The sequence below is a fragment of the Lichenostomus cassidix genome, chromosome W, assembly GCF_008360975.1.
Source record: "Lichenostomus cassidix isolate B80296 chromosome W, HeHo_3.0, whole genome shotgun sequence".
In the NCBI taxonomy this organism is placed as follows: domain Eukaryota; kingdom Metazoa; phylum Chordata; class Aves; order Passeriformes; family Meliphagidae; genus Lichenostomus; species Lichenostomus cassidix.
Genome location: NC_139510.1, coordinates 21114405 through 21140737, shown reverse-complemented (window position 1 = coordinate 21140737; position 26333 = coordinate 21114405). Strand labels below are relative to the sequence as shown.

At 51.1% G+C, this 26333-nt stretch overlaps 1 protein-coding gene, 1 long non-coding RNA gene and 1 pseudogene across 2 annotated transcripts in view; 1 reads left to right on the top strand and 2 right to left on the bottom strand.

Moving 5' to 3' along the window:
• LOC146425670 (uncharacterized) overlaps positions 1–26333 on the top strand; it is a 420136-nt gene that overhangs the window by 369952 nt on the left and 23851 nt on the right. The gene's annotated exons all lie outside the window — the stretch shown is intronic.
• On the bottom strand, positions 1976–3720 carry LOC146425673 (uncharacterized). Its single transcript, XM_085041670.1, has one exon. The coding sequence runs from the start codon at positions 3602–3604 to the stop codon at positions 2534–2536; it is 1071 nt and encodes a 356-aa protein (XP_084897796.1). The 5' UTR covers positions 3605–3720; the 3' UTR covers positions 1976–2533.
• Positions 19534–20993, bottom strand: LOC146425672 (endogenous retrovirus group K member 5 Gag polyprotein-like; annotated as a pseudogene).

The following is a 26333-nucleotide window of genomic DNA, read 5'->3' as shown; positions in this document are numbered from 1 at the left end:
AGACGGACTAACCAACTAATCACAGATTCATCATCTCATTGGACATAATCTTTTCTTAGGCTGTGAAGGTCTCTCACAGTCATGGATTCAACAATGACCTCTGACTCAGCTGCTGACCTTGAGGATCCCTCCCCACTGTCATCTGAGCGATTAGTCTTGACTTGGGCTTTCCTGCTTCTCGTAACAGGAGCAACTGCCACTGGCTTAGGCTCCCTTACTTCCTGTTCTATAATATCTGACAGTGTACGATAAGCATATGCCAGGGCCCAACATATTGCACTGCAGTTGTCTCTGCACTTCTCTTTCAGATACTTCCCCACCTCAGTTGGTCTCAGGATTTGTCCAGGGGGAAATTCCCAGTCTATTGGGTCAGAGAATTTCTTTAAAGTTTTACCTATGTCCTCCCATACTCCACACCATTCAAATTTCCTCACATCTGGATTGTGGAAAGCTGGCTTCTAGAGAAGGGACACGCAGATGTAGATAGATTGCTTATTAACAAGCCGCTTCTTAACAATAGCCATATTCAGCCAACTATTAATTAGATACCTTCGTCCAATCAGCGATCTAAGGTCACCATGACTTTCCTTCAACATGGAGATCGTAGGAGCCGTCGAGAATGCGTTAATTGGCAACAAATATGCAGAAATCAGGCATTATAGGTAAACATAGATACATGTTAAGGCAAGTAGCCAAACTTAGGGCGTGGAAGTATATAACCAATAGTATTGTATGATTACAGAATATGCATGAGTTAGTTAACTACACTATAAATTGTATGCTGTAAATGAATAAACTGAAGCTTGTGGTAAATTCATATTGGATTGTCAAGCCTCCGTTTCTCGGCACTGGATTAGGTGCCTGCTCCTGCTCAGCCCCTCTGGACTTCTCAGCCCTCATTCTGGTAAAGTTGAACATCATATACATGGAACCTACCAGGTAAAGCACCTGTACTACCAAGTTAATGGTCTCTTTAACATCCAGGGGAAACTGAATATTCTCAAAAGATGATATACCAGATTTAAAGGGAAAGAGATGGGTGAGGAGCCAGGAAGCTTCACCCTCTACTTCTCTAGCAGGTTGGGTAATATTACTAACAAAACTCCAAAACAGGTTACTAAAAGTAGAGGAGGAAAGTAACAGAGCATGTACATCTTTAACTGTTTCCCATACCTTCTTACAGATCGTCAGTATCACGCACACTACTATAACAAGCCGGAGTCGTGTCCCTGATTGGTGGAAATTATACATTAGGGACAAGATTGCTCCTACCTGTTGGTAGGGAAACAAACCTATGTGCCAAACAGACAGTATTACATCAAACAACCTCCCATCAAACAGCATAGTGACTACTGATGGCTGTAATTCAATACAAAGCATTTAAAACCAGAATGTAATTATTAGGGGTTTTTTCTTCACTTTCTCTAACCCCACAAAAGGTGTAGAACAAGTAATCAAGGCCCCCTAAGTTGGGCGCTAAATATTGTCCTGGATTAATGATAAAACTCTCTCTCCTCTGAGAGCAAAGGGCTCCGACACCCCCTCCCCCACCTGTGGCTAGCACAGGTCTTTCCCACGAGAACTTCTTCTGTGTTTTATAAACAAAGATAAAGTTTGGATGTTGTTAGAACAGTGTCTCGAGATTTGGACAAGTTCAGGCCTGGCCAATCAGGCCTAGGGGGAGGTTTCTGACTGACCAATCTGGGTGACCTCTGAAAAGCCTATATAGGTTGGATTCAAAATAATAAATCTCTCTTTTCTATGCAACACTGAGAATCCGGGTTTTTCTTCTCTGCTAGCGGCTCAACAGCGACACCCACCCACAACAGAACCTCTTAGATGGAAGTGAAGAAAAATCTATTTATTTAACAAAACCATGCAGAGTGCCCTGCAAGGCACAGGGGAAAGAGGAAAACAAGGCGAAAAGGAGTTATTAAACCCGATTAAAAAGTCCTTTTCCTCAGACGCAGCCCCTCTCCTCCTCGCCCCCCCCGGGGCCAGGTGGAGCTCCCCAAGAGCTCTGCTGTCCTGTGGCTCTCTTGGGTCTTTGGGCGACAAAGCAGATCGAAGAAAAAGGGGTCCAAACGAAGAAAAAAACAATAAAAAGAAGAAAAAAAATAAAAAGAAGAAAAAAAAATAAAAAGAAGAACAAAAAAAGAACCGGAACAGAGCTCACTCTGACCACCGTCCAGCGCGCAGTCTCTGCCGAGCGAAGAATCCTCCCCCGAAGCGAGGCTTGGGGAAAAAGTTTTCAAAACAACCCGCGTTTCTCTCTGCGGCTGAATGTAGTTAAAACGACAGGACCACATTTTTTTTCTTGAGCATATAAGCCAACAATAGGGGATAAAGGATTATCATAACATCACTCCAAGACACCCCCTCATTCTTGTTAATCGCAAGTTCCCCCCCCCCGGTACATCTCCCGCGGCACTTTCCCAGAGCTCAAGGGCACTGCTTCGCCTCCCCGGTACCTTTCCCAAGGCGCATTCCCAGGGCTCAAGGGCACTGCCGCGGCCTGTATGGCCTACCTCAGCTAACAATGACCTTGCTCGCACAAATCTTTTAAGGGTTCATGACCGCGATCTTGAAGCCATTCTGTAACAATTCCCTCTCCTTGTCTTTGTGCGAGCAAGACCCTGTTAGCTGCCTGATCAATTTGCTTTGTAATGCAGCTGTAAGCAATTCTTATCACTACAATTATTAGTATAAAAACTCCTAACCAGCGTAAGACTTCTTTAATTAAGGTTATTAGCCATGGTGACAGACCTCCAAATAGGGATGATAACCTTTTATCAAAAGGATTGATATCAACTGTAATTGTGGAGGTGTATTTTTTCAGCCACTGTAGCTGCTTATGGATGGAATCGCTATGATCTGACAAATTAAAGCAGCACATCCCTTCAAAGTCTTTACAGCCATGGCCTTGAGCTAACAATAAGAAATCAATGGCAGCTCGATTTTGAAGCACAGCATGTCGCAAGCGCTTTTGATCAATCAATAATTGGGAAATAACATTAGTAGTAACATTTGCTTGCTTAACTGTCCAGCATGCTAGTTTCTCAAGCTGCCTAAGGGCATTTGCAGCGGCTACTCCGGGGGTAAACAGGGAGGTGAACACCTTAGCTGTTACAGACCACAACTCAACATCATCTTTGCACTGTGGGTCCAGTTGATGGGAAAGTGAACGTCGCTGGCGCCCTGGCTCAGTGGTTATGTTGAGCCACAGGCGTTGGCTGGGTGCCAGAAGTGGCAGTTCTCCTAGATAGCATGGCCCGCCAAAAATGTTATGAGGGATTCCTTGCCATGCCCTGTCTCCACATATCAAAAACACAGATGGGGGCAACGCTTTGGGTGTTCTATTGTTCCAAATTGTAATTGGTGGTCTTTTTATTTCAGCTCCCAAAGCACCCAAACCTTGATTAACACTGTTGTTGCTTCCGCAATAGCTGCCTTTAACAGTGTGTGAGTACTCTGCTATATTTATCAGGCTGACATTTGTCCAGCCTTCGTTAGAGTGACCTAGATATGGATTTAGGCTTTGTTGTCCGCCTCCAAACCAAATACACGTTTGGGTCCAATTGCTAGAGGTGTTGCCAATTTTCATGGAGCCCAGGAGTTGCAACTCCTGCAGGTCCCATGGCAAGGTATTGTTTAATCGGTTGATTAAGTTTGCAGCACACCAAGAGGTGCTTTTTGCTGTAGAACACTTTGTATACGTGCTATAATTGCTAAACACTTCAAAACTAAACAAAGGTATTCCAACTAAGCATGTTTTAAATGGTGCAGTAGCTGATTGTAAGCTGAGGCAGAATTCTGGATTATGTGTTGCATTGGCCCAAGTCACCCACAAGTTTTGTCTGTCTTCAACTTCCGTTATGAAGGTCGTGGCTGGGCTCGACACCAGAATCTTGATCACTAGCAGCACGAGGAACAGCCTTGGTCCATTTCGCAGGGACCCACTGTGCACCTGTGGATGTAAGCACACACATGTAACCACGCCCTACATATTTCACCTCTGCTGGGCCTTGCCACAGGCCTGTGCAAGGGTCGCGATACATAACCATCATAGGTGCCTTATGCTCTGAGGCTGCAACTCGGCCATGCACCTGTGCAGAAGGAGAATCTTGATCAGAAAAAATGCACAAATAGTTTAATACAAACAATGTTTTAGACAGCTTTTCGTATGTATCACGGATTTCATCAAACTTATCCAGGTATCGCTTCAGGGTTTGGTTTGCTCGTTCGACAATGGCCTGTCCCATTGGTGAGTGGGGAATGCCTGTTGTATGCTTGACCCCCCATTGTTGGCAGAATCATCGCAATCTTTCACTGACATAGGCGGGTCCATTGTCGGTCTTAATTTGCTGAGGCACTCCCATGACAGCAAAGCAGCTTGTCAAGTGCCGTATCACGTGGGAGGCCTTCTCCCCTGCCTGAGCCGTAGCCCACACAAATCTGCTATATGTATCAATCGTGACATGAACATACTTTAGACGCCCAAACTGTTGAACATGGGTAACGTTCATTTGCCAAAGCTCACAAGGCCCCAAACCCCGGGGATTCACCCCGATTCCCAAGCCTGGACCATGGTGGCTACAACTGGGGCAAGCCCTAACGATGCCTCTTGCCTCTTCCATAGTTATTTTGAACTGGTGGAAGAGTCCTTTGGCATTTTGATGGAAGGTGTTGTGAGCTTCTCTGGCTTTAACAAATTCGCTCAGTGGTGCTGCTACGGAAACCAGGTGATCTGCCCTCTCATTGCCTTCTCCAAGGCCTTCTGACCATTTGTGGCTTCATATATGAATTACAGCATAGGCACATTCTCGTTGATGAATCGCAGCCTGCAGCTGTCTCAATAGCTCGAACAGCCGTTTATTTTGGCAGTCTTTGAGTCGGGCATCCTCGATACGCTGCACTATGCCTGTGACATACATGGAGTCAGAAACCACATTTAGTTCCGTGGAGTGCCAGTTTACAAAGGTCCAAACGACTGCTGCCAATTCTAGGGTCTGCAGTGAGTCCTTTTCTTCCGCGGCTAATATCTGATGATGCCACTTGCTGTCTTGCATCCAAGTTGCCGCTGCACGCCGAGATTTCTTTCCTGCATCTGTGAAGACTGTCACCACATTTGGCAATGGACGCTCGCTCCTTTTAGGTATTGTAATCCAATCTTGGTTGCTCACCCAGCGCAGGGTGGTGGATTGCAATGGCTCTACATTAATGTCCGTTGCCTGAGACAGCAAGCTAACTTGTAAGGCCTGTGAATGTTGCAGGTACCACTCAAGATCTCGTCATTTTAGTGGTAAATAAACAGTCCCTGGCTCCTGGCTTGTGAGCTGCAAGATTCTGGTGCGGCCCTTCTGGACCAATTCGGCCAAATTGTCAATTTTTTGTTGAATTGTAGTTTTGGGTTGGATGCTTGTAAACAGCCATTCTAATACTTTTATCATATCCTCCCCCTTTTTCTTTTTGCACTGCGTGAGTGCACCAAAGAGTTGTTTGGAGCCAATTAAAATTGTAAGATCCACAGGGATATCCGGGTTGCAACGGTCGACCCAGCGCTGCGCAATCTGCGTGCCAATCTGTTGAATGATCTGTTGTTGTTCTGGAGTGGGATGCACTGCCCGTGCTGGGTCAGTGCCTTGCAGCAATGGTCAAAGAGCATCAATATCGTCGTTTGAGATGCCCACAACTGGACGTAGCCACTGAATATTGCCAAGGAGGCACTGTGCGTCATGTAGCGTTTGCACTTGTGTATCAAGTTGTAATTTTTGTGGCCGTACTTGCCCTTCCGTTATCTGCCAGCCCAAATATTTCCAAACAGGGCTACGCTGGATTTTCTCCGGAGCAATAATTAGTCCATGTCTGCTTAACTGTTGTTCTAGTATTTTCTCTTGGCTGCTGGTAAAGGCTTGAGCTTGGGCAAATAAAATGTCATCCATGTAATGATAAATCATTGTTTCTGGCCACACCATACGAATGGGTTGCAGCGCGTTGGCCACAAACAACTGACACAAGGTGGGGCTGTTTTTCATTCCCTGCAGCAGCACAGTCCATTCAAATCTCTGAAAAGGGGCCTCTTTGTTGGGCGTTGGTAGGGTAAAAGCAAATCTTGCGGTGTCAACCGGATGCAGTTTAATAGTGAAAAAGCAGTCCTTAAGGTCAATTATCAGTAAATGCCATCCTTCCGGGAGCATTGCAGGGTTTGGCAGTCCAGGTTGCAGGGCCCCCATTGCCTGCATCTGTGCATTGACTGCTCACAGGTCATGTAAAAGTCTATATTTGCTGGATTTCTTCTTAATGACAAAAGTGGGTGTGTTCCAGGGACTTGTAGAAGGTCATAAATGTCCCTGCTGCAGTTGCTCTTGTACCAGATGTTGTGCTTGTTCCAGACTTTCCTTCTTCAGCGGCCACTGCACGATCCATACCGGCTCATCGGTAGTCCATGTGAGCTGGATCGGGAAAGTCCATTCTGCACCGACCGCTCCTAAAAATGCTGATTGGTCAACACAAGTCCCAGTTGATCTAGTACATCTCAGCCAATCAAGGCGTTTACTCCTCTAGGTAAGGGCATGATGGTTACATGGATCGTAGCCACCCTGCCTTCAATGGCTACTTGGATTGGGTCAGTGCTCCATTGTACAAAAATTGAACCTCCCACACCTTCGACTCCATTCAAGGTGTGCTGATGTGGCCAGTCCGGTGGCCAGCAAGCTGTGGCCATAATAGTGATGTCCGCACCTGTATCAAGTAGCGCAGGCAAGGTCTGGGACATGCCTTTCCGTGTCCAAGTGGTCCCTACAACTGGCCATTCTGCCATCGGAACTGTCAGCATTGCAAGTCCTCCAGTAGAGCCAAATCCAGCGGCCCCTCGGTCTGCAAGCGCGTTATGCTCTTGCATCCGTGCAGCCATGTGTGGGAGTGGGACAAGCTGAGCCAGTCTGGTGCCTTTGGGAATGTAGATAGGAGGAAACATAGTCTGCACCATAATGCAAATTTCTCCCATAAAATCAGCATCAGTTATTCCTGGTAACACAAACAGTCCTTTCATGCTCACCGAAGAACGTCCCACTAGGAGCGCGCCCACAGGTTTGTTGTCGATGCGCAGTGGGCCCTGAATTCTAGTTGGAATTTTCACAGGGCGCAGGTCGGTAAGCGTTGTGCCTACTGCTGTTGCCAGGTCCAGGCTGAGGCTCCCCCTTGTGGCGGGCTGAAGGGCATGTGCTGGCTGAAGGGGCTGATGGTTGACAGACTCGTCTGCAGAGACGCAGTCGTGCACGGAGGCTGAACTGACGCCGCTGACACAGCGAGAGGCAGGGCTGTCGGCGTTGCGGCAGAAAGGGCTAGAGCCGCTACTGTTGTCGGGGCGCGGCGGCTGGATGCGCTCTTCCTCCCGTTTCCCGACTGCCGGCAAGCCGCTGTGGAGTGGCTGTCTCGGTTGCAGTTGTTACACCACACTGGAGCACTACACTGCCTCCTTAAATGTCCCTCGGCCCCACAGCGATAGCACTTAACAGCTTTCCCTGGTCTCATTCCGCCTGCAGATGCGCTAAGTGGTCGCAACAGCCCTAGCACAGCAAATGCTTGAGACTGTGCCTGAGCCAGTTTTTCTCCTAACTTTTCTCCCATAGCTGTTACCAACTCTGCAACAAAAGTTTGGGTACCGACAGGCACCCGACTCATTCGTTCTAACATCATTTCTATGGTAGCGTCTGCAGGAAGCATAATGAGGATGTTCTTTGTCTGCTGATTGAAATTTTCTAACATACACTGACGCAGAAATGCTCCTGTCATCCATGGTGCCACCCCAGAGGCTATGATTGCTGCTGAAACCTTATCAACAAAGCTCGCAAATGACTCATCCTTTCCCTGCTTGATAGACATATAGGACGGTGTAGGGGGGGCGGTACGCACCCTGTTTATGGCTTCCCGTGCGGTCCGCATAGACTCTAGCAAAATGTCTGGCCCTGTCTGCATTTGCTCAATAATTGTAAACCATCGCCCCTGGCCCATTAGCTGTTCTGGAATGACCCCCCGCAGGGGATCGTTATTACCTCGTTGCTGGTTTGCTGATTCCTGGCACAGCTGTTGCCAGTGAGCCTACCACAACAACTGTTGCGACTGGGTCATAATCATTCTGATAATACCTTTGATGTCTTCTGGACACAGTATAAAGCTTCCCCAAATATAATTCAGCATCATTCTCGTGGGCTCACCATGCAGACCCGACTCGCTAGCTGTGCTATGCAGCTGGGTGAGCAGCTTCCAGTTGGTAGCTGCATGGGTCGCCTGTAGCCCACCCCTTTCTAGCGGTTCAAAAATTACAGGAAACGCCTGATTCGCTCGACTTAATGCTCTGACTTCCTCTGCTAGCTCCATATCACCTTCTTCCACAGCCCTTTCTTCTACTCTCCTCCAATCTATTCTCCGCTGGCCGCTTAATCGACTATCATTCTGAGGCACTGGTTTGAGGGGGATGTAATCCTCCTCAGGTGGGGGAGGTGCACTGGGCCATTCCTCCGATTCCTCAGAGCCCGGCGGCGGAGCCGTTCAGAGCTGAGTTTGGCTTGGGACATTAGGGTCCATACCCGCGGCAACGCCGTGCTTTGCCAGTGACCCTTGTACTCCTAGCACCATACACTTCCCTACTGGGGGCAAACTGGGCAGCTCTGCACCTAAGCCTAACATGCCTGGAATGGGTCGCTCACCCCCCACAACCCCCGTGCCTATCCTGGACTGGTCGTCCCGAACAGCCCCTCCCAGCTTCTCGGTGGCCACGGCAGCAATTTTCTGCCTTATATCGCTGTAAGCAATTTATCACTTCCCTCCATGGCTTTCCTAGCTATGAGCACGTCTTATCACCATCAAGCAATCCATCAAGCAAACAGTCACCATAACTTCGCACCCCCCCTCCTCAAACACTGTATTAGGATCTGCAAAAAATCCTTTGGCTTTCCCCACAGCAATTGGTCCTGCTAATTGCTTCATGGTATCTTTGCCTACTCCCCGCTTTTCTAAAAAGCGTTGTAATAAGTCCAGGGCTACCTCTCTTTCCATTTTCGTCCAGCTGGATTTAAAATGGATTTAAAACATCTTGGTCATCGCTGCAGAGTAGCACACTGCCTGGTTCCTCTATTCATTCCGCAATCGCCGCGCAGCTTATCAGAGTGTAGTCCTCACAGGCGGTGGGTCCCCTCTCGGTCGGCCCAAGCTCGGATCGGCCCTTGCTGAACAAGGGGTGATGATCTTTAGCTCTCTGGTCGCTGCGCATCGGTGCTTTCCCGTTCTCGCCGCTTGTCGGAGCAGGGTCCTAAGTTCCGTTATCAGTGTCCCTGCTCGTCGGGGTCACCATTTGCCGGGAGGCGAGAGGAAGCAAGCAACAGCTCAATGTGAGTTATATGCAAGCTCCATTTATTTCACAGTATGCGTGGCTTATATATTGTTACAAGTGCTTATGCTTACTACTAAAAGTTACAATCTGCATTCTATGCATTCCATTCTCACACTTTCAGGGTTCCCCCCTCATTCTTGTTAAACGCAAGTTCCCCCCCCGGTACATCTCCTGCGGCACTTTCCCAGAGCTCAAGGGCACTGCTGCGCCTCCCCGGTACCTTAACCACGGCGCATTCCCAGGGCTCAAGGGCACTGCCGTGGCCTGTATGGCCTACCTCAGCTAACAATGGCCTTGCTCACACAAATCTTTTAAGGATTCATGACCGCGATCTTGAAGCCACTCTGTAACAGGCAGGTGGTTGAAGTTGTAAAGGGGGTCCGGCGGGGCCCGGCCGCCTGGCCCCAACGAGCTCCGGGGCTTCGGGAGACCTCGGGGGCCTCACCTGGCCCAAGCTCTCAGCCCTCCCGGCTGTTCGGCTCTGTCCAGAGGCGGCTGCAGTCAGCCTCGGTGTTCCCAGGGTCGCTCCTTTGGAGCGGCGGGGACCACGCGGCGGAGGCGGGTGCCTGCCGGGCAGGAACGCCGTGGAGTCGCTGGTCGCTTCCCGTGATAAAGAGAGTGCTACGAGTTGAGAGTCCGCAGTGTGCAGTTTATTCAGGAGAAGCGGCGCGGGGGAGGCACACTGGGGGCTCTCGGGTGGGGCGGTCCACGCAGCTGTCGGGCGCAGAACCCGGCGGGGCTGGGGTCGCGGCCACACCACACCGAGAGAACAAAGGGAAGGGGTTTTTAGGGGGAAATACGGGGCTTCCCGGGGAGGAACAGCAGGGGCGGAGCCAACGGGGCTCCGGGACAACATGAGGGACAAGCGGGGGAGCAAATGAAATATAAGTAGGGAGGGGATTACAAGCAACTCATGGGGAAAGCCCGGCAGCAGAACATTCTAGTGTGGGCAAGCAGCGGGGGCGGTGATAGGGGCGGGGAAGCAAACTTTAAACCAATAAGCTTAGGAAAAACTTTCCAGGGGAGGGAGAGAGCGGTTTACGGCCCGGCCTCCTCCGAGTCCCAGGCGATGGCATCCTCGGCAGCGTCCCCGTGGATTACGCCGACCGCCGGCCTCGGGGACTCGGGATCCGCAGCATCGGGCCGCCGCACCCCCACACCTCCCCCTTCTTTACTAAATAAGGAGCGAATATGCTTAACTAAATATTTCTTAATCAATGCAACTGAAGCAGCAATTAAAGCAATAGCAAATAAAACAATAATGCAGTCTTTTAAAAGCGTGGCTCCCCATTCGGGCAGTCCCAGTCCTTTCAGTGCTTTGTGGGCCCATCCTCCGACGGTGGAAAGCGTGGAGTTCACAGCATGACGGACGCCATCCACGGTGCTTTCAAACCAGAGGCTGCTCTCGAAGGTGATGTTTCTTATCAAGGCGTTCATATCTTGCAGCCTCTGGTGGATGCTACGGCTCCTGGAGGATAGGTTGAAGCAGCAGAGCCCCTCAAACTGTTGACAGCCATGTCCATGCGCAAGGAGCAAAAAATCAACAGATACACATTTGCTCCTTGTTCATGGCACGGGCTGAAGTCACCCAGACGTTGGAGCTAGGCTGCCTCACAACCCACGGTTGGACTGGGACGATGGTCAAGAGGAGGAGGAAAAGGTGCGCGAGGGTGACGGTGCGCATCTTGGCCACTGAATGTGGAGATAAACAAAACAGCATTAACATAAGAAACACGTGTTGGGGTAGGAGGAGGAGGGAGGACGGAAAGGCCATAGGGAAGAGGGGGAAGTGGGAGGCTGGCTCAGGGAACTGCGGGATGGACTCTTGGTGACTCAGACGCTCTGCTTGCGAGTGTGGGGTCGGAGGCGGCGAGGTGAGGAAGGTGGAGTCTCCGCCTTCTTCTTGCGGCGCCAGTGGGCCGCTGTCACGTCCTTTGGCTCCGGTCTCGGGGAGAGTGGCCCTGCTTTTAGGAAAGGCTTGACAAATTTAGCTGGGACCCATCGTGGCCCTTCAGAGGTGGAGACGCAGCAATAGCCACGCCCCCAGATGATAAGTGGGAAGGGACCCACGATCTTTAGGGAGTCCGGTTCCGTGATCAGGACAAGGGGGCGCTCCTTCAGCTTGGCTCGCGTGTGGTTGGCAAAGTGGCGAACCACCGGGGGGTCTGGCTCCTTATCGGAGCAATTGAGAAAATTTAGAGTAAAAAGAGCCCTGGCGAGCCGATTTGCCGGGGTCTCTGTTTCTGGTCCCCCTTTTTGCTGCTGAAGCACCCTCTTGAGGGACCGATGGGCCCTTTCCACCAGGGCCTGACCCGTGGCTGAGTGGGGAATCCCGGTGGTGTGGGAAATGCCCCACTGGAGGAAAAATTTCCTCACTGGTCCAGAGGTGTAACACGGACCGTTGTCCGTCTTAACCTCTTTAGGAATACCCAGGACGGCGAAGGCCTGCAGGAAGTGCGAAATTGCATCCTTCGCCTTTTCCCCCGAATGTGCGGTGGCAAAGATCGCGCCTGAAAAGGTGTCTACGCTCACATGTACATATTTTAGTCGGCCAAATTCAGGCACGTGCGTGACATCTGACTGCCAAAGTTCCCCACTATTAAGCCCTCTGGGGTTGATTCCAGACCCCATGGATGTAATCTGGAGGGGTTGACAATGGGGACAGGCCGCCACAATGGCCTTGGCTTGGTCCACTGTTAACTCAAACATTCGCCTCAAGGCCGGGACATTTTGGTGAAAGAGTGCATGGCTCAGCGATGCCTGCTGGAATCGATCAGGCACGTTGGCAACATGCACAGGCGCAGCGAGCGCGTCTGCCACCCTATTCCCTTCCGTGATAGGACCCGGAAGGTCAGTGTGTGAACGCACATGCATCACGTAGAAGGGTTGGTCACGGTGGGAAATGGCTGTCTTGAGCCTCTTGACCAAGCAATTAATTTTTGGGTTGGAGGAGCTGGACAGCCAACTGTCCTCAGCCCTTGAAACGATCCCCGCTACATAGGCCGAATCAGTAACCAGATTGAAGGGTCCCGGAAAGCGCTCAAATGCTCTGACGGCGGCTGCGAGCTCGGCCACCTGGGCGGACCCAGAAACGATCTCGACATCGCAATCCCACCGCTCTGTCGAGGGGTTCCACCAGGCAATCACCGATTTTCCTGATGTGCCCGAGCCGTCAGTGAAAAGTGTCGGAGCACTGAGGGGTTTCCGACTTTGGACACGGTCAAGAACAATTTTTAGTTCAGATATTGCGAATATCTTATGTTTTGGAAACCAGGTAACAACCTGGCCGGGAAACGATTCAAGTGCTAGCTGCATCTCCTCACTCTTTAGCAAGGCAAATTCGAATGATTTTGTGTCGAATGGAACGTGGATGTATGCGAACTCACGTCCTGCTAGGGTGGACAGGCGGGACCTCGCTCGTCTAACAAGCTGCGCCGCCTTGTCCAGTGGCGAAACTACAACTTTGGGGGACGAGATAGGCAGGAAGACCCACTCAATAATGAGCAGTCGGTTCTCCATGTCTTTCAGGTCCCATTGAAAGATGAGCCCGTGCAGGTGGGGCATTTTACCTAGGATGGCCAAATTAAAGGGCAATTTGGGGTCGCATCGATGAACGCGACATGTTTTCAGGGCGTTCTGTACCTTTCTGATGGATTCCCGCGCTTCCGGGGTCAATGTCCTTGGGGAGGTCAGGTCGCGATCTCCACACAGGAGGGAAAACAGCGGGACCAGGTCTTCCGAGGAGATGCCGATCAGGGGCCGAATCCAGTTGATGGCACCACAGAGCTGGTGCATTTCCTGCAGGTTAGATGGATTGTCAATAATTTTGATTGGCAAGGGTGTTATTGTTTGCTCCTCAATTTTTGCTCCCAGGTATCTCCACGGCGCCGTCACCTGGACTTTGGAGGGTTGGATCTCAAACCCTTCGCTCTCTAGGGCCCCCACGACTCTAGAGAGTGCTGTCCGCAAGATGGCTTCGGTTGGCGAACAGACCAATACAGCATCCATATAATGGACAATGATTGACTCACCCGTGACCTCTCGCACTGGTGCGAGAATGCTGTCCACATACCACTGGCAAATGGTGGGGGAGTTTTTCATCCCTTGCGGGAGCACTCGCCAGTGATAGCGGCACATTGGGCGTTCCCTGTTGGTGGAGGGAACTGAAAAGGCAAACCTGGGCGCATCGTCTGGGTGCAGGGGGATCTGGAAGAAGCAGTCCTTTATGTCCACCACTGCAATCTTCCAGTCCCGCGGGAGCATTGAAGGTGATGGCAACCCGGGCTGGAGAGGCCCCATGTCCTCAATGACTTCGTTTATTTTTCTGAGGTCATGGAGGAGCCTCCATTTGGTCCCTCCCGCCTTCTTGATAACGAAGACGGGCGAGTTCCATGGACTGGTCGAGGGCACGATGTGCCCCTTCTCCAGTTGCTCCTCAACGAGCTCTTCGAGCGCTCTTAATTTGTGTATAGGCAAAGGCCACTGGTCGACCCAGACAGGTTTATCAGTGAGCCAAATCAATGGCTGGGTCGGGCGCTCACCAGTGACCCCAATCAAAAAATCCCGAGCCGGAGCCAATTCGACTCGGGCACCCCATTGGGACATAGTGTCTCTCCCCCACAGGTTGAATCCCGAGTTGATGATGAATGGCCGCACGGTGGCGATGCGACCCTCGGGGCCTTCAATTAGAACGGGGATGGAACTCCGCTCTGCAGGAGTATATCCTCCCACACCTTTCAACGACTGAGCCACAGGCTCCTTGGCCCATGCCGACGGCCAACTCGCCGAGGAGATGACCGTGACATCCGCACCAGTGTCAATCATGCCAGTAAGGGAGATGTTGCTTCCCTTCTGGGAAAGGCCACAAGTAAGCATTGGCCTCTCCTTACCACCCGCCTCGGACCAGGCAACCAGCGGTCGTTCCGTGAGGATAGCGTGGAACGGGATGACCTTGATCCTGGCCACGACCTGATTCCTAGAGAGGATAAGAGGGGGGTCGGCAACTTCAACCTGGAGTGGAAAGAACCCCTCTGCATCCACTCTGATCAAGGAAGGGATGATGGCAATCCCTTTGGGTCCGGCGTCCGCATCTGAAATGGCAAGGACAAGAGCGTCAGGAAAGTCACACTTTAGTCTAACAAGAAAAGAGTCACATCCGGGTATGATACAGTCATCATCGACCCACGCCTGCTGGAAATCCGTGGGGTCGAGGCCGGCCGGTGGCTGTTGGCAGCGTGAGGCCGGCATCTCACGCTGCGCTCTCAGTTTTCCTGGCCAGCAGGGAAGGGAGGTGGAAACGAGGAAGGGTCAGTTAGGGACATGGGGGAAGGACGCTGGGCGCGGGCAGGGGCAGGAGCAGGAGAGCGGGAGAACTTGGAAATTTCCTCGACCGGCGTGGGGCAGTCTGCGGCGAAGTGTCCTCTTTTGCCACACCGGTTACAGGTGGCATAGGTGTTTCGGATGGCCAGTGCCTGAGAGGTGTTAGCATTCAGCGCCTTGACAGCAGCCAGGCGCCGACAGGCACTGACCATCTGGGCGATGGTCGGCCGTGGGTCATGTGGCAGGGACAATATGATTTCTTTGCAGATGGTGTTGGATCTGGTGATTGCCCCGTCCACAAGCAGCTGCTCCCTGATGGTGTGGTCGGGGACCTGACGATCGATGGCCTGTTTTAATTTATCAACAAAACTGGGGAAGGCCTCGTCAGGCCCTTGGAATATCTCCAAGTAGGGGATGGTAGGGGCATCCACCGGAGGGATACCAAGCAGTACCCTCTCCGCTGCACCAGCGAGAGACACCAGAATGTTAATGGGTATCTCTCGGGCTTGCGTCTGGGGTTTAGAGTAATCCCCCTCACCCAACAACAACTCGAAGGTGGGGCCGTTTGGAGTGCCGTGCCCAGGAAGCAGTCGCTCTAGCCCCCTGATCTGCCTTTTCCACTCGTCCTCCCACTCTTGGTATTCAACGGGGGACAGTAGACAAGACATCACTAATTTGATGTCGGAGGGAACTAGAGGGACGCCGGTGAGAGTGGCGTGAAGGACTGCTCTGAAATAGTTCGAGTCCCGGCCAAACTCCTTTTGCGTTTTGGCCAGGTCTTTGAGCGCGGCCCTATCAAAGGGCTCCCACCGTGGGTGATCGCGTTGCCCCGAAACGCGGACTGGTGCGGCGAAGGGGGCCTGGAGGCTCCCCGGTTCCGGATCTAGGTGACAACCTTTCCCAACCAAGCCGGAGGACCCACCCAAGATGGCCTCCTTCCGGTCAGGGACCGTTGGAGGACCAACAAAGATGGCCTCCTTCCGGTCAGGGACCGTTGGAGGACCAACAAAGATGGCCTCCTTCCGGTCAGGGACCGTTGGAGGACCAACAAAGATGGCCTCCTTCCGGTCATCGTGGGTAAGGGGATCCAAGATGGCGTCCTTCCGGCGGACGCCGGAAGGGTAGCCGTGGGAACCGGGAAGACCCGCCTCCGGGGAGGGGTTAGGAAGGGGCGGAACATAGGGAGGGGCGACTGACGAAGGTCCCGGGGAGGAGTCGAGGAAGAGGTGGGGTTTCGGTGGGAAAGGGGAGGTAGGCGGGGTCGGGATAAAGGGGTTGGGCGCAGGGGCGGAGGGTCCGAGGGAGGGGGTGTGCCCGCACGGTGATGGATAGGCCGCCCAGGGGGAGGGATCAGGGAAGGGGCTCGGCGGGAAAGCCGAAGAAGCAGCGGGAACGGGAGAATTATAGGGAGAGGGGATGGGGGATGGGAAAGCCACGCGGCAGGCGCCATCCTGCTGCCAGCCGCCGCTCCTTCGTGGCTCTCCGGGGAGACAAAAGGATACACAGCGGGGATTGCGGGGGACTACCAGGGACGAATCAACTCGGGAAGAGGGGTTAGGAGAGACAGAACCGGGGGTGCCCGAGAGGGTCGCGCGTTCTCCCTCCCAGGCAGGGGACGAAGTGACCGCGGGGGCGCCGGAGACTAGATGAGAACTCCGTGTCCGCGGACGTTCTGAGCCGCCGCGGTCGCCTCGAGAAGGACAGGGGCTGGGGTTAGTTGAGGAACGGGCAGACGGGGAAGGGTTAGCAGGGACTCCCGCGCTCCGAAGGGAGGGACGGAAAGCGTGGAAAATCTGCGTTAAAATCCCGAAAAACTGGTCCACTCGCTTGTCCCCACGGGACAAAAGCTGGTTCATGCGCGAGCGGACCCCACGCCAAAAATCGATGGAATTAGCATCTTGGGGAGAAACATCGGGAAATTCAGCAAAAATAAATTTAACAAAGCGTTTTAGGAGCGGGGAGGGAAAAGAAAATTTCGCTACTCGGAGGGAGGTTTTAATGGAAACATAAAATTCTCGTTGCTTTTTGGTTAGGTTAACTCCCATCTTTTCCACCCGAGATAGAGGTTAGCCGAACCAAACTCTCACCCGACCGATCCGAACGAAAAATTAAATGAAAAGAGGGCAAGCTAGGGAACCCCTTTCCCTACCAACTCACCCGAACACAAAGCGGCGCGGTCGGTTCACGGGGCTCACGGGGCTGGCAGTGCCGGCAAGGAGCACCTCTCGATGTAGTCCAGGGAGGGTGCTGCAACTCGCCGGGTGGCGGAACAACAGATCTCCACTCTTCCCTTCCAAGGAGCGAAGGCAGGTTCGGAGGGTCACGTTGACGGCGCCACTTGAAGTTGTAAAGGGGGTCCGGCGGGGCCCGGCCGCCTGGCCCCAACGAGCTCCGGGGCTTCGGGAGACCTCGGGGGCCTCACCTGGCCCAAGCTCTCAGCCCTCCCGGCTGTTCGGCTCTGTCCAGAGGCGGCTGCAGTCAGCCTCGGTGTTCCCAGGGTCGCTCCTTTGGAGCGGCGGGGACCACGCGGCGGAGGCGGGTGCCTGCCGGGCAGGAACGCCGTGGAGTCGCTGGTCGCTTCCCGTGATAAAGAGAGTGCTACGAGTTGAGAGTCGCCAGTGTGCAGTTTATTCAGGAGAAGCGGCGCGGGGAGGCACACTGGGGGCTCTCGGGTGGGGCGGTCCACGCAGCTGCCGGGTGCAGAACCCGGCGGGGCTGGGGTCGCGGCCACACCACACCGAGAGAACAAAGGGAAGGGGTTTTTAGGGGGAAATACGGGGTTTCCCGGGGAGGAACAGCAGGGGCGGAGCCCACGGGGCTCCGGGACAACATGAGGGACAAGCGGGGGAGCAAATGAAATATAAGTAGGGAGGGGATTACAAGCAACTCATGGGGAAAGCCCGGCAGCAGAACATTCTAGTGTGGGCAAGCAGCGGGGGCGGTGATCGGGGCGGGGAAGCAAACCTTAAACCAATAAGCTTAGGAAAACTTTCCAGGGGAGGGAGAGAGCGGTTTACGGCCCGGCCTCCTCCGAGTCCCAGGCGATGGCATCCTCGGCAGCGTCCCCGTGGATTACGCCGACCGCCGGCCTCGGGGACTCGGGATCCGCAGCATCGGGCCGCCGCACCCCCACAGGTGGTAAGCAATCTGCCCTGAGAAGTTTTGCAGTGCACTTTGCAAAGGAGCATTTTTAGCAAGGCTCCATTCAAAGCTGTCCCATGATACCGGAACAACAATCATTGAAGGATCCGCTGCCATCAATTGTAAACACCGATATCGGCATTTAATTATCAGACAAGTGATCAATTCGAACAATGTGGGCGCTGTCTTTTTTGGCTGATGGGGCAAAAAAACCCATTCCAGGATATGCAAAGGGTCATCCCATTGTTTGTTCCACTGGCCAATGATACCTGTAGGATGGAGGTCTGGAGCAGTAATGAAAACAGTGATATCAGTAGAGGGGTCCACTCGATAAACCTGATGAGCAGAAACAGCTTGTTGCACCTCATTCAGCACTCGTCGCACCTCAGGAGTCAATTTCCGAGGTGAGTTTAGATCAGAGTCCCCCTTTAAAATATTAAAAAGCAGGGAAAGTGTGTGGTGGTTAGTCCTAAATATGGACGTAACCAATTGATGATACCCAGCAATTTCTGGGCATTATTCAGGGTCTTAATAGTCTGAGAATTGCACCTCTTGGTGTTGTATGGTTCGATCCAAGATTTTGACTTCTAAATATTTCTTAAGAGGCTGCGGTTGAACTTTCTCCAGAGCCACTTGCAACCCATAGGAATGCAGGGCAGTGAGCAATCGAGGCTGTAACCTCTGCAACTCATCCTGGGTGGCTGCTGCCACCAGGATATCATCCATATAATGGTAGCAGAGTGCCTCAGGAAACTGTTTGTGGATTCTGGACAAAGCCTGAGCGACATACCATTGACAGATAGTCGGGCTGTTTTTCATGCCCTGAGGTAACACTTTCCATTGAAATCTCTTTACAGGCTCAGTGTTGTTTATTGCAGGCACAGTAAAGGCAAATTTTGGTCTGTCATTGGGGTGCAAAACAATAGTGAAAAAACAATCTTTCAAATCAATGATCAAAATTTCCCACCCTGTGGGGATCATTGTGGGTGAGGGCATACCAGGCTGCAAGCTCCCCATACTGTCCACCACTGCATTAACTTTCCGGAGATCTTGCAACAATCTCCATTTCCCCGACTTTTCTTTATTATGAAAACAGGGGTGTTCCAGGGACTGGTAGAAGGCTCAGTGCGTCCCTGTTGCAATTGCTCCTGAACCAGCTGACAAAGGGCGACTAATTTCTCTTTTGGCAGGGGCCACTGTGGTTCCCATATGGGTGTTTTGGTCAGCCATCACAGAGATAGCGTGGAATACAGTGCCCCCTTGCACACAGTGACCCCTATTAAAAATTTGTCATGATTTGCACCCCCCAGGCTGCCAACTCATCCCGTCCCCAAAGGTTAACTGAAGCCGAAGCAACATAGAGCCGGATTGAGGCCGTGTGTCCCTCCGAGTCTTTCACCAACACAGGTCGTTTGCTCAGTCAGCTCTGTGTGGTTCCTCCTAGCCCTGCAATGGCTGATTCCGCAGGGGCTAGAGGCCATGAAGAAGGCCATGAAGAGGAGGAGAGAATCATTACATCAGCACCAGTATCAATCAAACCTTGGAGCCAAATCCGGTGCAGACGAGCTTTCGGCAGGACGAGGGTACGTGTCATCTGTGGCCTTGGAATAGAAATGTCAGCAGCCCAGCAGACCAGCGGAAGTCCCGGCGATTCAGCACTCTTACCTCCGCAAGCTTGTTGTTCTGTCCTGGGGACACAAGACTCAAAAGGCACTAATTGAGCAATGTGAGTCTTTTCAGGGATAGTGACAGGGGGATTTGACGTGGAAACCGTAGCATGAATCTGGCCTGTAAAATCAGCATCTATAACTTCTGGGTGGACAAAAATCCCTTGGTGGGTGACATCAGACCTCCCCACAAGCAGCATACTGAATCCCTGATCTAGGGGTCCATGTGCACCCATGGGAACCCTATGGGTGCTACCAGATTCTAGGATGACTATTCTTGTGATGTAGACGTCAACTAGGGCTGGTCCTTGGGTGCCATCTCCAAATTGACTGGATAGGCCTGTGCCATCGCCCTGTTCTGGGGGAACGTTTGCATCAGAGGGCAACTCCCCCTTTTTGCACTCCTCTTCGCATTTCCCAACAGAGGTTGACCATCTACATGGTACTGAGACCTGCAACAGTCTGAACAGTGACCTGGCCTACCACACCTCCTGCACTGGGGACCCCGTTCTCCGAATTTTCCTTCTGCTTTGATTTAACTCGTTTCCGTTTGTTCCCAGCCTTGGGCTGCTTTTGTCCACGATCGGGGGTACCTGACCAGGCGGTAGAAGTGCAGCCAAGGCAGACCTCTTTTGGTTCCCTGATCCCACCTTAGCGCAAGCTTCTACCATTTCTGCGAGTGTAGGTTCCCCTGGTAGGGCATCTATGATCTTTCTACACTCGTCATTGGCATTGTCTCTTGCCAACTGTTTGCACAATATCTGTCTCAATGAATCATCTTCCACCTGCTTTTCCAGGGCTGCAGCTACCTTCTCTACAAAAGTCAGGATAAGCTCAGACTGCTCCTGAGATATTTTCGAATACCGTGTTTGTGGGGCAGCCATGTCTATGGTTTTCGTGATGGCTCCCATACCTATCTTGTTGGGCCTGCTCCAGGATCCAAGGATCCCAAGTAGCTTGGATGTTGGGGCTAGAAAAAAAATTTGTTCCCATAAGGACATCCACCCCAACCGCATGTCTAGGGTTGTCAGGAGGCAAGTGCATATTCTGCATTGCATGTTTTTCAGCCATTTTTCTCCAATTACTCTCAAAAACTTCATATTGTACAGGCTGAAACAGAACTTGACCCAAATGCTTAATATCGAATGGAACAAGCAGGTCAGTATTTATCACTCTAATAATTTGCATATCCACAGGGGATCCAAAGCCATATTGTGCTACCTTCGTTTGCAAGTCTTGCGCCACCTTCCATGCAATGACGTCATGGCTGTGTGCCTGACTCAAATTCGGGGGAGCCTTGAACACAGGAAAGGCTTGGGCATCCCCTTGTGGGGTGCTAGTATCACCTTGATCTGCTGGTACACCTCCTGGAGGTGCTGTAGCAGCCACCAGATTCCCTTCAGGGCCTCCTGTCTGGTCTGGCAACCCTAGTTTCTCTAAAAGCTTCCAATTTCCCGCCTCCAGCACGCCCAACTTTACTGATTCCTAGAAATGCTGGGGGTTCCTTGGGCACACCGTCACCGTACAGTCTGGGAATGTTCAAGGGCGGTTCTGAAGCAGGCGCTTCTTCCGCCGCCCTGCCTCCGCAGCTTTTCACCCTGGAGCAGGCACTTCGTCTAATTCGCTGTCTGAGTCGTCAGACTGGGGCTTATCTGCAAGCCCTATCACAAACGACGGAGTCTGGCCGGATGCAGCCATTGTGCCGAGAGACGGCACGGCGGCGGAGCTCGGAGTGGCGTGCGGAGAAGGCAGCGACACAGGTAGAACATTGGGGGGCCCCGCTGGTTGCACTGGCACAGCATCAGTTAAAATTGTCTGCTGCGCCGGCACAGAAGCAGCTAGTTCAGCATGCCGTGCTGGGGTCGCCTCTGCCACCGGAACTGTCGCTGGGACAGGCGTGTCCTGCCCGGAACCTATGCGCCCCTGCGGGCACTTCCGCTGTTGCCGCGGGATGAATCCCGGCCGGCTTCCGGGTTGCCGGAGCAGGCACTTCCGGGCCAACCCGCCCCGGGTGAGGGGGTCTCACGCAAACGGGTCTCCGCCAAGTCCTGGCGGATTCCGGTGAGCTCACTCAGGATATCCATTAAAAGCCAGTTCAAGAGGAGGGGTGACTCCTGCGGAATCCCAGGTTTTTGTGCGGCTGGCGTTTGGGTGTTTTGTCCCGGAAGGCCCGCGGCCACCATCTTGAAGGAACCGATACGGCGCATACGAAGCCGATGGGAGGGGATTTCCTTCCGGCCCAGGCGCGGTTGCAGCCTCTAAAAGGCCACCCGGGGCAGTGGCCGCTTGTGGTTTGGGCCGCGCCGTGCCAGGTCGCGAGGTTTGTGCTAGCATCGGCATTCCCGAGTCTGCGGTTTGAACGGACAGGACCGGGTTCAGCCGTGCCCGGGCCGCGCCGGCGGCTCCGGCCCGGGGGGAGGGGCCGCGGCGTTTCGCGGGGGAACCGGCGGCGGTGCGGAGGCAGTAACTGCAGAACCCTGCCGGTTCTTTTCCTGTTTCAACACCTCCACCAGCTGATCCAGAGGATGTGGGTACTTAGGAGAGACATAGTCCCGTGGCAAGGTATATTTGTGCTGGGCGGACGCATCCGCCATGTCCGGGTCGGCCCGGGGCGGGGACTCCTCAAACCGGCTCTCTTTAGCCGAGAGCAAGGAATCTAGACAGAGAGAGAGATCATCTTCCCCTATCCAAGGTTCTTCCTGTCTTAAGAAATCCCAGATCCGCCTCCATGTGCGATATAAACGCACAGTTTTTGGATTCCCGTACACCAACTCTCTCAAGAGCACGCCCCCGACCCGCAGCCACAGAGCTGAGTCCACTTCCGCCTCCAACACATCCGAGAAGCCATGGCTCACAGCCCAGTTTAACAGGGCTCCATCTGACCTTCTGACCGCCCCAGGAGTCCTTCAGGAGGGACAGCAAGAGGCTGTCTTTTGGCGGGGGAAGGTCCATTTTCCTTCCGACCCCCAAGCCGTACGGGCGGGCGGGGGGGAATGTGCGGTCGTACCTCACAGCAGCGCGTGTAGTACACGTCGGTGGTCACCAGATGTCGCTGTTGAACCGGTAACGGAGCGAAACTCAGTTAACAGGATATACAAAGTCAAGCGGAGAAGAGACTTTATTATGAAAAACTCAGTTTTACAGTGCAGAGAAATCCATTCGGATTGGCCACTAATCACCCACCCCTCGGGGTGATTGGTTGACGTGTCTCAACACCCATTCCAAAAACATTCTCAGTTCCCATAGTGTTTATCTATGTTTTTCTTATATCCAACAAGAGAAGGGAAAGCTTCCCATGAGAGAATCTGTACAGTCACACTGTAGTAGCAGGGTGTTGTCATGGAGGTCACCCACATCCTCTTTGTCCTCTTCCTCCTCCTCATCCTCAGCATGGGAGTGGTGGCAGGGGTGGTGGGACTGTGGCTCCTTGTCATCCTCATCGGTCTCCTCAGGCAGCATTGACATTTCAGACATCTCTAAGTTCAGGGTCATGGCGTGATGGCAGGACAGCGCGTTGGCAGCATCTGGTGCAGCGAGCAGGTGCATTCCTAGCTGCCACCAAGTATCTGTGCTGCTCCATGGAGAACTGCCAGTTGCTGCTGCCATGATGCAAAAGCACTCTTGCTGCCTGCTCAGATGCAGCATCTGTTTTGGATTTTACTTTGGGATATTTTTGCTGCTTTTAACAATTTCTCCCTCTCTCTTCTCCCCCCTTTTTTCTGTCTTTTGCTTTTTTGGGGGGTTGGGGAGAAGTGCGCGGAGGGGCTGTACCACCATGCCTGGAAGTCTGCTCCCCCTTCTCTCTCCTCACCTTGCCCTCCAGACATTAATGGATGTGGGGCAGGTGGGAGAGCGCCTAGTCCTGTGAGGAGGAGGGGGGAGAAGAGGGAGGATGCTGGAGAGGAGGAAGGGTGGAGGCAATGAACAACTGTTGTTAACCATCCTCTTTCTGCTATTCATGATTTTGTAGATTTTATCACACCTTGCTAGGTCAGCTCTTTTTCAGGATGAAGCGTTCTGCTTGAGAATCACTGGATTAGCATGGAAGTAATTCTGTATTGCTTGACAATCCTTGCCATCCTTCTCTCTGACTTTTCTTTTTCAGCTCAAGCTGTAAGTGTTCCCAGGTGTCTGTGATTGCAACAAGAGCCACAACTAAATAATCCTCCAGAAGAGCACATGCCTACATTTGCTTTTTCAGTTTTTAACTTATTATTTCTACTCTTTTAAGATAATGTCTATTCACAATGCTAGTGGAGGAATCTTTGATTTTCCAAATGAAGCCCTGGCCCTTGTAGCTAATACAGCAGGGTCCTCATCACATGAACAAATGTTTGTTTCTGTTACGTTTGATTTCATGTCTCCGCTAGCTATTGAAAACCTTTCTAACATTCTCCACAGACCAAATTCTTTGTTGTAGACAAGCTCTGGCAAATTAAGGAGATCCCATAATTAATGTCTCGGATATTTCAGATATTTTCAATTTAATTCTGTAGCAAGGCAAATAAACCCTGAAGGACTATGAACCCATTCATAAATGCAGTGAAGATTGGCAGGTATGCTGTTTGTTCACTTATAAATCTTTGGGGATAAGCTATAATCTGATCAAAGATAGAGGAGATTGATTTTTCATCGAAAACTAAGGGGGTGGCGAGTTCCTGCCAGGACTTGAGCAGAATTAATTGCTAGCTGCTGCAGAAGGAGGAAGGCCCTCCCCCTCATCCAGCCTCCCCGCCTCTGGCCACCTGCACTCATCATTTACCTCCCATCGAACACTAAGCTGGATCAGGAGGCCTAGAAAGTCAAAGGCAAAATCCAGAATGAATTTCACACTTGCAGCTACCAAGACATTAGTCAAAGGCAGCATGTTGAAAGGTACACATCTGAAAGTGTGGCAAATTTAGTCCTGGTTCATCCTGGGCTATAAATGTGCCATTGTTGGGTAGGACTATTCTGGTTTGGGGTCACATCTTAACAACTTTTTTCATGCAACTCAGTAGCGGTCAAAACATTTCTGTGATCGTGGCTTAAGAGATCAAGTTTTCTTGAATTCTGGATATAGAACATCTACAGGAATAATCTATTTGCTTGATCCTGTCATCTATGCATTAATATAAGGTACCAAATTTTTCACATATAGACAGTGAGGAATACTGTGACTTTTGACTTTTATCTATTCTCTAGCAAGATCTTAATTGTTGCTCTCTACCATGAGAGACTAACATGAAAGCTTTTCTCGGCAAACCTTTACCAATCTGATTAACATCTACTCTGAAGTATTTGGTAAAGTCAGGGGATTCTTCATGCAGCATTTCTCTAACTATTCTCTAATTGGCCTCTGTGGGGTGTTATAGAGACATCCCATAGCTCATGAAAGGCTTGTGATGTGGCTAGAAGCCCTGATATTTTGGGTTGCGGAGTTTACGAGTTACAGGCATGGTGAGAAAAGGAAACTGTTTACTGAGGAGCTCTATCTCTTCCTAGACGCTGAAGTCTATTACTCCATACAACTCACCAATACATAGTACAACACTAATATATGAGATGAAAATAGCACTGTACTTAAATTTCTTCTTCTTGGGCTCCCATTCAATGTTTATATATATAGTACCTCTTCAAAAGTTAAGAATTCTTCAGTGAGCCTTATGTCTAGACTTTGAGAGATGGTTTCTTTTCCATTCATATCTCTCACAACACCTTTGTTCCTGGACCCCATAATGCTGCTATTTTCCTTCACTAGATTAATAACATATATTCATTTTTTTTTAAAAAATAAACAGTTCCCCCACTGTCCTGGAGCATCTACATTAGGAATGAGAACATTATTTCCTGTGGTGCCTTGTTGATGTGCCATATACTTCTGCTTTCTTGACTGTTGAATACAACATTCTTTTGAACAAACATTCCCTAAAGAAACTGAATATTGGGCAGATTTCCTTCACTTCCTGAAAATACATTGAATATGTGCTCTTTGTGATCACTGGCAATCAGGACAAATATTACTCCTCTTTAGCCCAACCACTTATGTTTATGATCCGTGATTTGTTTCCTGAATGTGATACTAACTTAACACCTCAACATACCGTATTATTACTTACACAGCACTGGACGTCTTTCAGGAGAGCTTTTCCACTGGCAATTTAACAGCAACTTTTGTCATTATTCTGCCTTTCACATAATTTAGAAGACAATTTTCATGACTAACCATTTTAATGGTCTTTTTCCATTTCTATGCTGCTTCTGTGCAGCTAATGAACTTTGCTTTAGCAATGTATATTCTTTGAGGATTTAGATCATAAGTTTCATCCTTTTTCAGAACTGAAAGGATGCTTGCTGAGCTCACACTGTTTCAGCACTACAGGCTTTGGATCTGTTTCATTTCTCAACAGAAGTTCATCTACAAGTAAAAACAGTTTTAGGTTTATGTTTCCTATGATGCAATTACACTAAAAGGACTGGAGAAAAGAAGCCAATAGTATTGTAACATTCTAAAATGCTTTTTCTCTGATGCAAAGTTTGCTTTTGGAAGGTCTGCAGTTCGTTCCAGTAAATGTAACCAAATCTTACAGACTCCCTTAAACTGTAGTTCTTTAATTGCTTCAATTGATTCCTGATACAACTCAGTGATGTGGTTTTCAGCATAATTTGTCTTTGAAACCTCACATGAGGGAATATGATATCATACCTCCAAGCCAGTGAATCCTAGGCTGATAGTTGGGACTGCACTTTCTACTACTCCTGTCTTGGAATAATCTTTCTGTGATTCATTTTCACGTCAGTATTTCAGTCTATCAAAATATTTTGTATGTTTGTAA

What these genes read in the sequence shown, in the direction of transcription:
- LOC146425673 (XM_085041670.1), bottom strand. Translation starts at nt 3,604, where the DNA reads ATGAAAATTGGCAACACCTCTAGCAATTGGACCCAAACGTGTATTTGG.